The 13638-nt window shown below is 48.7% G+C and overlaps 1 protein-coding gene across 3 annotated transcripts; it reads left to right on the top strand.

Moving 5' to 3' along the window:
• On the top strand, nucleotides 1-13638 carry LOC128403725 (protein S100-A5-like). Of its 3 annotated transcripts, none has more exons than XM_053368762.1 (3): nucleotides 1-112; nucleotides 11171-11328; nucleotides 13389-13638. In XM_053368762.1, the coding sequence occupies exons 2-3, from the start codon at nucleotides 11185-11187 to the stop codon at nucleotides 13530-13532; spliced, it is 288 nt and encodes a 95-aa protein (XP_053224737.1). In that variant the 5' UTR covers nucleotides 1-112; nucleotides 11171-11184; the 3' UTR covers nucleotides 13533-13638. The 3 variants fall into 3 exon arrangements, with proteins under 3 accessions (XP_053224737.1, XP_053224736.1, XP_053224738.1); XM_053368761.1 differs by lacking the exon at nucleotides 1-112 and adding an exon at nucleotides 1675-1871; XM_053368763.1 differs by lacking the exon at nucleotides 1-112 and adding an exon at nucleotides 6453-6536.

The following is a 13638-nucleotide window of genomic DNA, read 5'->3' on the forward strand; positions in this document are numbered from 1 at the left end:
TGAACAGAAGGGAGGGAGACTGATGTTGCCAGGGGCAACTGTCCCAGCCGGGAAGACCATTGGGCCTGTTACTCGTGGGGGGGGGGAGCCAGTGGCTGGGGATCCAGAGGCTGTGAGTTCGAATCCCCACATGTGCTTTTAAGAGAGCGTGATCGAGAGCCAGCATGGGCTAGGACCTGGGAGACAGGGGTTCGAATCCCCACTCAGCCATGAAACTCACTGGGTGGCTTTGGGCCTAACTTACCTCACAGGGTTGTTGTGAGGATAAAATGAGGAGTGGGGGGGGGGGTAACCTGGAGCTCCTTGGATGAAAAGGTGGTACATGAATGTAAGAAATCGTATTATAATAATAATGCAGGATGCAAGACTTGTCGTACTTCACATTTTCTCCCTGGGATTATTGGGAAGTGTAATCTCTGAAGGCTCAGGTGGGAGGAAGTTTCTAGTCCCTAGTGTGAACATGTGCCTGGGGGGGTGGCAAGGCAGCGTAAAACCTGCTCCTTCCCACAAACACACAGCTGCAGCTGCCAATGTGTATTTTTCTTTCAACTGTTGGTAATAACATTGCAAGATAATTACGCCTTTCAAATTACGCCTTTCGCCCAAAGAATAAACGCCCTCTCTGCTTTGAATTCGGTGGAGCGGAGGGAAGCTGAGAACCAGCTGTAAGTTAGCTGTGGGGGGTGGGGTGGGGGAGAGGGACCTATGGCCCTCCAAATGTTGCTCAGAAAGGAATGCGGCCCTCGATTGCAGCATGTAGTTCTCCATTCGTGGCACCTCAAAGGCAAACAGAATTTATTATGACTCAGCCCTCACAGATTGCAAAGTAGCACACCACCCAAAAAAACAAAAACAGCTTGTGTTTAAGACACCACGGAAGTTCTCTCTTTGTGGTCTGCAACACTGGGTGAAGCCACCGCTTTTTCCTTTTTATGCCACTGGCCTCTCTCTCTTGCTTTCATGCCAAGGAAACTGAACCCTCCCTGCATTAAAGGTGCAGGAGCCCTCCTAAAATTAAAAACTGGCCACCTTCAGGCAGAACATTGATAAGGCCAAGAGAATCCTAATTTAGGCTCAAGCAAGAGTTGTTAATGGGACTCAGGTGGCGCTGTGGGTTAAACCATAGAGCCTAGGACTTGCCGATCAGAAGGTCAGCGGTTCGAATCCTGCGATGGGGTGAGCTCCTGTTGCTCAGTCCCTGCTCCTGCCAACCTAGCAGTTCGAAAGCACATCATAGTGCAAGTAGATAAATAGGTACCGCTCCGGCGGGAAGGTAAACGGCGTTTCCGTGCGCTGCTCTGGTTCGCCAGAAGCGGCTTAGTCATGCTGGCCACATGACCCAGAAACTGTACGCCGGCTCCCTTGGCCAGTAAAGTGAGATGAGCGCCGCAACCCCAGAGTCGTACACGACTGGACCTAACGGTCAGGGGTCCCTTTACCTTTACCTATCTTTCCGTAGTTATTTCTTTTTTTCCCCTTTTCTCTCCCTTTCTCTTTTTTCCTGGTCTCTCCATTTCTTACCTTTTCTTCTTTCTGAATTTTTTCTTTTTTTAGACCTAGTATATTGTAAAAAATATACTTTGTGATGGGTATGTCTTTTTGAAGATCGATGAATAAGCCGCAGTAAATAAAGTTAATTTAAAAGCGGGGAAAGGGAAAAAAGAAAAGAAAAGGAGTTGTTCACAACCTGAGGAGAAGATGGCTGGATGCCAGCAGTCCCTCAGGACATATCCTGGCAACGAGATCATGTTCCTGCTTTTACCAGCTTCAATCTCTGGGGACCCCCCCATGAAACTGCATAAGAGGGAGATGCTATACCACACCCAATTCCCTGCTTCACTGCTCAAGCTTGCCGTCCACATTCTCATCCGGTGAGTTGCTTTTAGCTCCTTTTAAACGGCTATGCATCCTTAATTTCACATCCATCTGTACTTATCAACTGGCTTGCTTTTCCTCTCTGTGATGCTTTCTAGATTGTTTCCGCCGCCGCCTCAGCCTTCCCCAAACTCCTTCCCCCAGCGGCTCTTTTAGTTATGCTAGCTCGAAGGGAGCCTCCTTGTGCAAGGGCAGTCTACCACAGAATGCCTGCTTCTGGGGGATGGACAGGGAAGAAGGGCTGCTGCCTTCAGGCCTCGCTTTAGGGGCTTCCGGGATGCCCTCTGTTGGAAACAGGATGCTGGGCAAATCCTTGGTTTGATCCAGAAAGGCAATATAGCAGTAACTCGCAACCAAGACTTGATTGGAGCCAGGCACTATACTGGCCAGGCAGTAGGCAAATTTAGGGGATCACGGCCGGTTCGGTTGCGCTGGCTTCAGCATGGTTTTCTCAAAAACAAGTCATGCCAGATGGATCCCGTTTTTGATAAGAGTTACAAGCTTGGTGGATCAGGGGAATGCTGTGAACATTATCGTATCCTGATTTCAGTAGGGCTTTTGACAAAGCCCCCATGATAGTCTTGTGGAGAAGCTGGTCAAATGTGGGCTGGACAAGGCAGCTGTTAGGTGGATTTGCAGCTGGTTGGCGGAGCGAACACAAAGAGGGCTCACTAACAGTTCCCCATCACCCTGGGTAATTTAGGTTTGATGAGGCCCTAAGCTACTGAAGGTAATGGGGCCCTTTATATGTCCAGCTGTCCTTTGTCAACAACAAATTGCCGCTGTTTTTTTGTGCTGAATATATGCTATACGGTAATTTATGGACCTAATAGGTATCTAAAGCCATTTGCACATAACAAAATATGTATTTTATCAAAGTAATTGATTCAGAAATGAGCAAACCAGTGATATTTTAGGGAGCAGGCTAGCAGGCGGGGCCCATGACTTACATCATAGGAGCGTACACAACACAAAACACGGTTGCTGAATGTAGGTTTTATTTTATATCTTATATTTTGGAAATGTACATCCAGGTTTTTTTCCCTTTAAAATTTTTTGGGGGGCCCCAAGAGAGTGGGGCCCTAAGCTATAGCTTGTATAGCTCATACGTAAATCTGGCACTGCCCCCAGCCAACCAGCCCTCTTTTCCAAGCCCTAACTGGAGATGGCAGGGATCAAACTGGGAGCCTTCTGCACTCAAAGCAGGTACTCTGCCAGGGAGTCACAGCCTTCTCCCCTTATTTCTGGCTGGGGTCAAGCCCTTCCTGGAAGAAGAGGATGCTTTTTCTCTCCAGATGTCCACACAGATTCCAGATGTGCAAGTCACATGAGCTGCTCGGAGGTCTCACACCCACACAGCTCTGCATGTTAAAATGTAGCTCTGAATTTTGCCCGTGGCTATCAGAACCTGGCAAATCCCCAGCCTGCAATCGCTAGGCTAGCCAACGCCTTTTCCACATTACAACATCTCTTTGTGAGTCAGAGTCCAGCTAAATCAATCCAGATCCTTCATTTGTATTCGGGTTTTGGGAGAGACAGTCGAGAAGGAAACTGGGCTCCTGTTTCTTGACCTTTTAGAAAGAGCTCACTAACTCATCTGGGGCTGCTTGGCGATTCCAGAGGCCGCTGTTGCCAAATTATCTTTCTGCCTCTGAAGAATTTCTGAAGAAAAGAAAAGAAATTCTGTCTCTGAAGAGCAGAACTAACAGAATTAACATGTGAACAGGCAAAAGCTTTTGCCTGACACAGAGATGATGATGATAATAATAATAATAATAATAATAATAATAATAATAATAATAATAATTTATTTATACCCTGCCTATCTGGCTGAGTTTCCCCAGCCACTCTGGGCGGCTCCCAATCAAGTGTTAAAAACAGTACAGCATTAAATATTAAAAACTTCCCTGAACAGATGTCTTTTAAAGATAGGATAGCTGCTTATTTCCTTCACATCTGAAGGGAGGGCGTTCCACAGGGAGGGCGCCACTACCAAGAAGGCCCTTTGCCTGGTTCCCTGTAACCTCGCTTCTCACAATGAGGGAACCACCAGAAGGCCCTCGGCGCTGGATCTCAGTGTCCGGGTAGAATGATGGGGATGGAGACGCTCCTTCAGGTCTACTGGACCGAGGCCGTTTAGGGCTTTAAAGGTCAGCACCAACACTTTGAATTGTGATCGGAAACGTACTAGGAGCCAATGCAGATCTCTCAGAACCGGTGTTATGTGGTCCTGGTGGTCACTCCCAGTCCCCAGTCTAGCTGCCGCATTCTGGATTAATTGCAGTTTTGGGGTCACCTTCAAAGGTAGTCCCACGTAGAGTGCATTGCAGTAGTCCAAGTGGGAGATAACCAGAGCATGCACCACTCTGGCGAGACAGTCTGTGGGCAGATAAAGTAATGGGGGGGTGAGAAATGTCCGCAGGTGACATTTCTGGACTGTTGCTAAAAGGCACGGTCAGGGGAGGAGTGGGCAGCGATCCTTGCAATCTGGGGCTGTACAGTAACTCTGTCCATGGTCCGGCGCACCGTTCTCCTGCATCATTTATTAATTGATATTTTATTGAGAGATAAATTAAAATATAAAGCAGTAAAGTGATACAAAAAGAAGGGGGGAAATCAAAACGCAGAACTGTGTAAAGGGAAGGGGAAGCGTTATATGATTATAGACAAAAATTTGAGATTATTATCCCAATACTAATACAGTGGTACCTCGGGTTAAGTACTTAATTCATTCCGGAGGTCCGTACTTAACCTGAAACTGTTCTTAACCTGAAGCACCACTTTAGCTAATGGGGCCTCCTGCTGCCGCCACACCGCCGGAGCCCGATTTCTGTGCTTATCCTGAAGCAAAGATCTTAACCTGAGGTACTATTTTTGGGTTAGTGGAGTCTGTAACCTGAAGCGTATGTAACCTGAAGCGTATGTAACCCAAGGTACCACTGTAGAAATATTAACAGCCTACTGCATTTTCTATACATTCGTTCCAAATATTGCTGTGTTTATCCAAGCAGTCTACATCTGTAAGCCATCTGTTCATAGGTTGCAAGTGTTATCATATGATCAATCCACTGATTAAAGGATATATTGTCTTCTAGTTCATCAATATCAGTCTCTTGGCTACCATGAGAGCGCGTAAATTCTGTTTTTGTTGTCCAGTTAACTTCCATATAGTAGGCATATACCTTCTCCAGCATGTTTTTAAGCTTCAAATACAGCTGTATCACCCACAAGCCTGTCAGCTTGGCGATGAGAGATGCCGTACAGGGTGAAAATCCCAGTAACTTCTACAACAAGGGTCTCCAAAATACCTTTCAGCTCCTCCCTTGGTTGTGAGGCAGCGAGGGAAGTTCCTATTCTTTTCTTCCCTCAAAAAGTTTCTAGAACTCTAAAGGAGGAAGTTTCCTTTTTCACTTCCACTTCCTCTTTCAGATCTTCAGGCTTCTTAGGGAACTCAAGATTAATTCAGCTGAGTCCTACTTTTGGGAACCGTGAAGGGTGCATTTTGTGGGCACTTTCTCTCTTCCTGTCTCACGGTATGCTAGACCAAGTGTCCCTATTTCCCAGGGTCCACAGTCCCGGAATTGCAGAAGCCGCCCCGGTTTCTGATTCGATCCCAGAATGTCCTGCTTTTCCTTAGGACGTCCCTATCTTCATCGGAGAAATGTAGGAGGGTATGGAGTTATGCGAGCCAAAGAGATAAGTAACTATACAATCTTTAGAAGACATCTGAAGGCAGCTCTGTACAGTGGTACCTCAGGTTACATACACTTCAGGTTACATACGCTTCAGGTTACAGACTCTGCTAACCCAGAAATAGTACCTCAGGTTAAGAACTTTGTTTCAGGATGAGAACAGAAATCGTGCTCCAGCAGGAGGCCCCATTAGCTAAAGTGGTGCTTCAGGTTAAGAATAGTTTCAGGTTAAGCACGGACCTCCGGAACGAATTAAGTACTTAACTCGAGGTACCACTGTACAGGAAAGTTGTTTTTTTAAGTTTGATGTTTTATTATGTTTTTATATATGTTGGAAGCTGCCCACAGTGGTTGGCACAACCCAGCCAGATAGGCAGGGTGTAAACAACAACAACAACAGAGGAATAGGACGTTCCTATTTTCATCGGAGAAATGTTGGGAGGGGGAAGTGGTGACCAGAATTGGTGGCACTCACATCACTCTTTCCAGAATCCAAATGTGCACCGTCACTAGATAGATAGATGATAGATAGATAGATAGATAGATAGATAGATAGATAGATAGATGATAGATATATAATTTATTACGGCCGGAGACCAGCTTATAAAACACACTTGGGGGTACAGAAGGAAAACACTGTCACTAATCAAAATATCTACATGGACTCCAGCTTACATTCCAAGTTTGTGGGAGGTAACGGATATTTCTATTTGTTATTCTTCGAATAAAGTAATAATTTAAAATTAAAATAGGCCCCAAAAGGTTGGCAGCCCCTGCTTTAAGAGGCACAGGAGCACCACACCCACCCACCCCAAGTCTGGATGCTGGCAACCTTAATCTTTAACACACCATTCTTGGATCTATTTGCTAGCATGAGCTCATGCAGACGGTTGCATCACCTTGAACAGGATTCCAGCCCCACCTTGGTCACAGCTAACTGGATTTGAATTCAAGCTGCCTGATTCACAGGTGGGTTCGGCCCTCTGGTGGCTTCAATGCCTGGTTAACCACAAAGCAGCCGTTTCAAAATTGTGTTTGTTTTAGAGTTCATGCGATTCGTTGTTCCTCTTGGCTGATGAAGCGAAGGCTTGGCAGCGGAGATCGATGCCAGGGAGGCCATGGGATCAGGTGGGAAACTTTGCCAGCTGATGCGCCGAGCATCATGTGCCGATGCTTAGAGCTGTAGAATCTGTGGCCCGCCAAACTGGCAGGTGGGGTGTAGTTTAGGGACAAAGCACCCCAGCAAATATTTCACAAGCATCTGCTTATGAAGAACATACTGGCCTCGGCCCAGTGTACCTGAAGGAGCGTCTCCACCCCCATTGTTCTACCTGGGCACTGAGGTCCAGCGCCGAGGGCCTTCTGGCGGTTCCCTCGCTGCGAGAAGCCAAGTTACAGGGAACCAGGCAGAGGGCCTTCTCGGTAGTGACGCCTGCCCTGTGGAACACCCTCCCACCAGATGTCAAAGAGAAAAACAACTACCAGCCTTTTAGAAGGCATCTGAAGGCAACCCTGTTTAGGGAAGCTTTTAATGTTTAATTGGTTATTGTATTTTAATATTGTGTGGGAAGCCGCCCAGAGTGGCTGGGGAAATCCAGCCAAATGGGCGGGGTATAAATAATATTCCGAGCACAATTCAAAGTGTTGGTGCACAATTCAAAGTGTTGGTGCTGACCTTTAAAGCCCTAAACGGCCTCGGTCCAGTATACCTGAAGGAGCGTCTCCACCCCCATCATTCTGCCCAGACGCTGAGGTCCAGCGCCGAGGGCCTTCTGGCGGTTCCCTCATTGCGAGAAGCAAAGCTACAGGGAACCAGGCAGAGGGCCTTCTCGGTAGTGGCGCCCGCCCTGTGGAATGCCCTTCCAGCAGATGTCAAAGCGATAAACGACTACCTGACATTCAGAAGACATCTTAAGGCAGCCCTGTTCAGGGAAGTTTTTAGCGTGTGATATTTTACTGTATTTTTGGTTTCTATGGAAGCCGCCCAGAGTGGCTGGGGAGGCCCAGCCAGATGGGCGGGGTATAAATAATAAATTATTATTATTATTATTATTATTATTATTATTATTATTATTACAGTATTACCTCGGGTTAAGTTGAGTATGATCAGCACTGACTCAGGTGTTTCAGCATCCCTTCCCCATCGGTTTTATTTTCCCCAAACATGTTCATTCATTTATTTGTAATTTGTAATTGTATTTGTAATTTCCGTAAACATTGGGGTTCCCTCGGGGTCCGCTGCTCTCTCCCTCATGCATGTGGGTGGCTCCCAAAAGCGGCACCGTCCACAGTTTTGAGGTGATTAGCGAAGGAAATCTGCCCTTTGGATCCGCCGAGATTTCCAGAAGCTATTAGTTAATTTGTTGTAAAGGTTAATGAATGGAGGAAACTGCTGGAGAGGGGAGAGGCTAATCCATAGAGGGAGAGGTGAATGCATATATATATCCACTGCAATAAATGCTTCAGGGGAAAGTGCTTCTGTTCAGGCTGCCAGCCACACCCTTTCCAAACAACTCTATTCCGCTACAGCCAGCCCCAACATTCTGCAGCCATTGGGCATGCTCAGCCCTTATTGGCTCTGCTCGGTTCCTTTCTCTCTCCCTCCAAGCTTGCTGATATATCCGCCTCATTACTGAGGGATGCCATTCTGGCTGCGTAAGGATCCGGGTTCAGAGAGCAAGTTCACTATTCACTTAAAAGGCTTGGGGATCCTATTTCAGCCTAAGGGCCACCTTCCCTTTTGAGAAACCTCCCAGGGGCCACATGCCAGAGGTGGGTGGGTGTCAAAAGTGGGCGGAGTGATGGGTGTAAATTTTCACTTTGGGCAGCAAGCTAGTTTCTACGCTCATTCACAAATCCCTCTCCCTATTCTCCATCCAGGGAAGCCAGTGGTGTTATCAGAGTTCAAGGATATGGCCCAAGAGCCACATTCCCTTCTGGGAAACATTTTGGGGGCCACATGCCAGTGGTGGGCGGGGCAACAAATGTGACAAGGGCGAGCTAGCAATAAATCACACAGAGTAAGTGAAGGTAACTCTTTATTCGAGGAAACGGGATCTGCTAAAGAGTACCAGGCCTAGTAAGCACAGCAATTCTTCTTTGGTAGGCAGTTGCAGAGACTGAAGGCCCCCTCCTTCCCACAGCTGCCCTAAACCTCCTCCTTTCTCCAGTTTCCCCCAAGCAATCTGAGACTGTGCCTGTGCAAAGCTAACTTCTTCTCCACTCTTTTCATGCCTCTTCTGGCTCTGGGAGACCATAGAAGAGGGGAGTTTGTTGCAGCACGAGAGGGAGGCCAGCCTGACTCATCTCTGCCTCTTGGCCTTCCTACTCTCCAGTGTCACGGTCTGGTTTACGGGCGGTCAAAGTCCTGGTGGAGGATGTCGGGACTGGGGGCTAGACGGTGGGGTGGGAGCAGGAAGGAGAGTCAGGAAGCCAAGAGTCAGGAAGCCAAGGGTCAGAGACCCAGGAGTCAAGAAGCCACAGGTCTGAGGGTCATGAGTCAAGGAGCCAAACGCAGCAAGGCAGGAAGCGTGCTGCTGTGGCAAAGAGCCAAAGGGAAATGCTGACCTTATATCCCTTCCCGGCTCTTGCCACCTGGTGCTGTGAGTTACCAATCGGCCTCACCTGGGTGGCCGCGCTTTGCCTCTTCAGAACAAACCTAGGAAAGCCCCAGTCCTGCGAAGCCCTACTGGTCACAGGGCCTGGCTCCTGCACGCACTCCTGACATCCAGTTTCTGCTACTGCCTCTGCTTCTGGACTCCTCTCTGACACAGATTCTCCCCGCTCACTAAACCCTGTTACCTCTTCAGCTTCCGACACCTCCTCCTCCCAGTCTTCACCCTCTTCTCCCTCTGACCACTTGCACTGTCATCCCACTACCCATCTGCAGGCTCTGAACCGCCTTCCCTTGAGGGTCCTCCAGTCGATGCCTCCCACCATTCCTCTGCGTCCAACAAAATGTAAAAATTTGTCACTGTACAGTCGGCTAGCTTCCACACACACACAAACTCTCACACACCCCTCTCTGTTCTCCATCCAGACAAGGAAAAGGCATGGGCAGAGTTTAAGGGCACATTCCAAGCGGGCAAAAGTACTCAAGGTGCAAAACATAAGGGCCCAATGAGGGGCGTGGTCTTGGGAGAGTCTTGTGGGCCAGATAGAGAAGCCTGGTGGGTCACATGTCACCCGCGGGCCGCAGGTTCCCCACCCCTAGCATATACAATGGAGTACATCATGTGATTGGAAGGGATGCGGGCGGCGCTGTGGGTTAAACCACAGAGCCTAGGGCTTGCTGATCAGAAGGCCGGCAGTTCGAATCCCCACAATGGGGTGAGCTCCCGTGGCTCGGTCCCTGCTCCTGCCAACCTAGCAGTTCGAAAGCACACCACTACAAGTAGATAAATAGGTACAGCCCCAGCGGGAAGGTAAACGGCATTTCCGTGCACTGCTCTGGTTCACCAGAAGCGGCTTAGTCATGCTGGCCACATGACCCGGAAGCTGTACGCTGGCTCCCTCGGCCAATAAAGCGAGATGAGCGCCGCAACCCCAGAGTCGGCCACGACTGGACCTAACGGTCAGGGGTCCCTTTACCTTTACCTTTACATCATATGATCCGGGCTGCCTCGCCTGCCAACTCAAATGCTACGAGCTGCAGATCTAAAGTGCTGGGAGTGGGAAGCGTCGAGAACACGCTGGTGCTGGGTGTGTTCGCCCAGGGCTGGCCAGCCGTTCCCAGGGAAATCCCTACCTGTGCTAATGGAGCCCTTATCAACTTGTTTCCACCCTCCTTAATTGCAGAGTTGTTCGCTGCTGCTTCTAATGTGTGCTTGCTTGCAAGATCTCTTTTTATGTATATTTTCTGCTTCGCAGGATGAGCTTCCCAAGCTCTCACCTAGGGCGAATGCTGTATAAGCAAAGGCTTTATGGCCTGAGCTGTCCCACAGGTTGAAATAAAAAAAACAAGGGCCCTTCTCCCGTTCCTGGGTTGGCCTCCAACATTTCTCTGGTAAAAATAGGGATGTTGTAAGGAAAAGCAGGGATGTGGATGGTGCTGTGGGTTAAACCACAGAGCCTAGGACTTGCCGATCAGAAGGTCGGCAGTTCGAATCCCCGCGACGGGGTGAGCTCCCGTTGCTCAGTCCCTGCTCCTGCCAACCTAGCAGTTCGAAAGCACACCACTACAAGTAGATAAATTGGTACAGCTCTAGCGGGAAGGTAAACGGCATTTCCGTGCGCTGCTCTGGTTCGCCAGAAGCGGCTCAGTCATGCTGGCCACTTGACCCGGAAGCTGTACGCCGGCTCCCTCGGCCAATAAAACGAGATGAGCGCCGCAATCCCAGAGTCGGTCACGCCTGGACCTAGTGGTCAGGGGTCCCTTTACCTTTAAGGAAAAACGGGACATTGGGGGATCAAATCAGAAACAGGGACAGCTTCTGTAAATCCAGGACCATCCCTGGAAAATAGGGACACTTGAAGGGTCTGGATCAGGCTCTTTGTATGTTCTTAACCATGTGGTCCTTCAGGAGGAAGGGCAGGATATAAATGTAATGAACAAATGAACAAATCCCACCATACAGTTCACTTCCCTGCTTTCTCCTTTTCAGATCTTGCCTGGCTGATGGACATGGAGACGCCCCTGGAGAAAGCCCTGGCGACGCTTGTGTACACCTTCCACAAATATTCAGGGAAAGAAGGGGATAAGTTTACTCTGAGCAAGGGAGAGCTGAAAGAGCTGGTGAAGAAGGAGTTGGCACTTGGAGAGGTCAGTGCCCCAGCGGATCGGGGGGGGGGAAATAGTGGCCCCCAAACACAACACGATATTGGGGAAACCAGCGTTCCACCTTCAAGATGTGCATCTTCCATCAGGACCACGGCTGAGTGGCACAGCATCTACTTTGCATGCAGAAGGTCCCGGGTTCGAGTCCTGACATCTCCTGGTAGAACTGGGGAAGACTCCCAGTCTGAAACCCTGGAGAGCCACGGACAGTCAGTGGCGAGGGGGCTGATCCTGATACACATCCTTGGAGGGGACAGGGAAGTGCAGCAAGTCAAAATGTGGGGCTTGCGCATGGGATAAACAGTGGGGAGTTTAGATAAGTCTTTCCTTCCTTTCCCCATCTTTCCCTTATTCACTTTATGCCTTAGTTTCCTTCCAGGTGACTGACTTTTCTTTTGCTGCCTCCTTCCTTCCTTCCTTCCTTCCTTCCTTCTTTCAGGGCAATATCCCATCTCAGTCTTAAAGTAAACCCATTAAAATGAATGAGCATGATGTAATATACTTCAGTGAATGGCAATGGATCCGAGTACAGCTTAGGCCCTCTTCACGCCATATATTTAAAGCACTATGATACTTCTTTAAACAGTCTTTTTATATATATATATAAATTTTTATTGATTTTCCAACATAAATTAAACACATTACAATTCACAATACATAAACAAACAAACATATAAACACGTATAATTTCATAACCTCTTTTTCATAAACCTTATTTCACCGACTTCCCCATGCCTCCCTTTTCTGCATCCCTATTTTAAAATTTTCTTCAGCAACCCCTCACTTCAATTAACTTATAACTCACTTTCTTTAATCCTTCTTCTCTTACCCAGTCATTTACAGCTGTAATTCTGTTTTTTTTCATTACCCTTGACATCTTAGCACTCATTAATTTTTCTTTAAACAGTCTTAAAAGGTAAAGGTAAAGGTACCCCTGCCCGTACGGGCCAGTCTTGACAAACTCTGGGGTTGTGCGCCCATCTCAAGAGGCCAGGGGCCAGCGCTGTCCGGAGACACTTCCGGATCACGTGGCCAGCGTGACAAAGCTGCATCTGGCGAGCCAGCGCAGCACTCAGAACGCCGGTTTACCTTCCCGCTGGTAAGCGGTCCCTATTTATCTACTTGCACCTGGGGGTGCTTTCGAACTGCTAGGTTGGCAGGCGCTGGGACCGAGCAGCGGGAGCGCACCCCGCTGCGGGGATTCGAACCGCCGACCTTTCGATCGGCAAGTCCTAGGCGCTGAGGTTTTACCCACAGCGCCACCCGCGTCCCAATTAAACAGTCTTGGCGTCCCCCAAATAATTCTGGGAGCTGCAGTTTGTTAAAAGTGCCAAGAGTTGTTAGGAAGCCCCAATTCCCCTACAACTTCCAGAGTGGTTTAACAACCAGTCCTGCTTCCCAGGAACTCTGGGAACTGTAGCTCTGTAGCGGTAAATAGCCGGCGTCTCATAACAGCTCTCAGCACCCTTTACAAACTACAGCTCCCATAATTCTTTGCGGGAAGTCATGACAATTTAAAGTATTAAAGGTAAAGGGACCCCTGACCATTAGGTCCAGTCGTGACCGACTCTGGGGTTGCAGCATTCATCTCGCTTTATTGGCCGAGGGAGCCGGCGTACAGCTTCCGGGTCATGTGGCCAGCAGGACTAAGACACTTCTGGCGAACCAGAGCAGCGCACGGAAACGCCGTTTACCTTCCCGCTAGAGCTGTACCTATTTATCTACTTGTAGTGGTGTGCTTTCGAACTACTAGGTTGGCAGGAGCAGGGACTGAGCAACGGGCGCTCACCCGTCACGGGAATTCGAACCGCCGACCTTCTGATCGGCAAGCCCTAGGCTCTGTGGTTTAACCCACAGCGCCACCCACGTCCCATTTAAAGTATTGGAGAGCTTTAAATGTATCACGTGAATACGGCCTCAGTTGGATGCAACCCGTAAGTTTTGAAAGAGAGTTAAATTTGTGAGGGGGGTTCAGTGCCCCCCATAATCAGACATGTACCCCAATCTCTCCCGCTCTCTTTCCTTTGCCCCCCTTTCCCTCGCAGAAGATGAAGGCAGGCGGAATTGACAAGCTGATGGGGACCCTGGACAAGAACAAGGATGATGAGATTGACTTCAAGGAGTACACGGGCTTCCTGACGGCCCTCTGCATGACCTACAACGATTTCTTCCAGCAGGATTCAAAATAAGGGAGAGAGTGGGGTAAATCTCCAGCAGTCGGTGCCCTGCATCACCCAGAGCCCATGTGGCAACTTTAAATAAAGGTCTCAACCTCCAGAAACTGGTTCAGCCATT

The sequence above is a fragment of the Podarcis raffonei genome, chromosome 16 (genome assembly GCF_027172205.1).
Source record: "Podarcis raffonei isolate rPodRaf1 chromosome 16, rPodRaf1.pri, whole genome shotgun sequence".
NCBI lineage: Eukaryota > Metazoa > Chordata > Lepidosauria > Squamata > Lacertidae > Podarcis > Podarcis raffonei.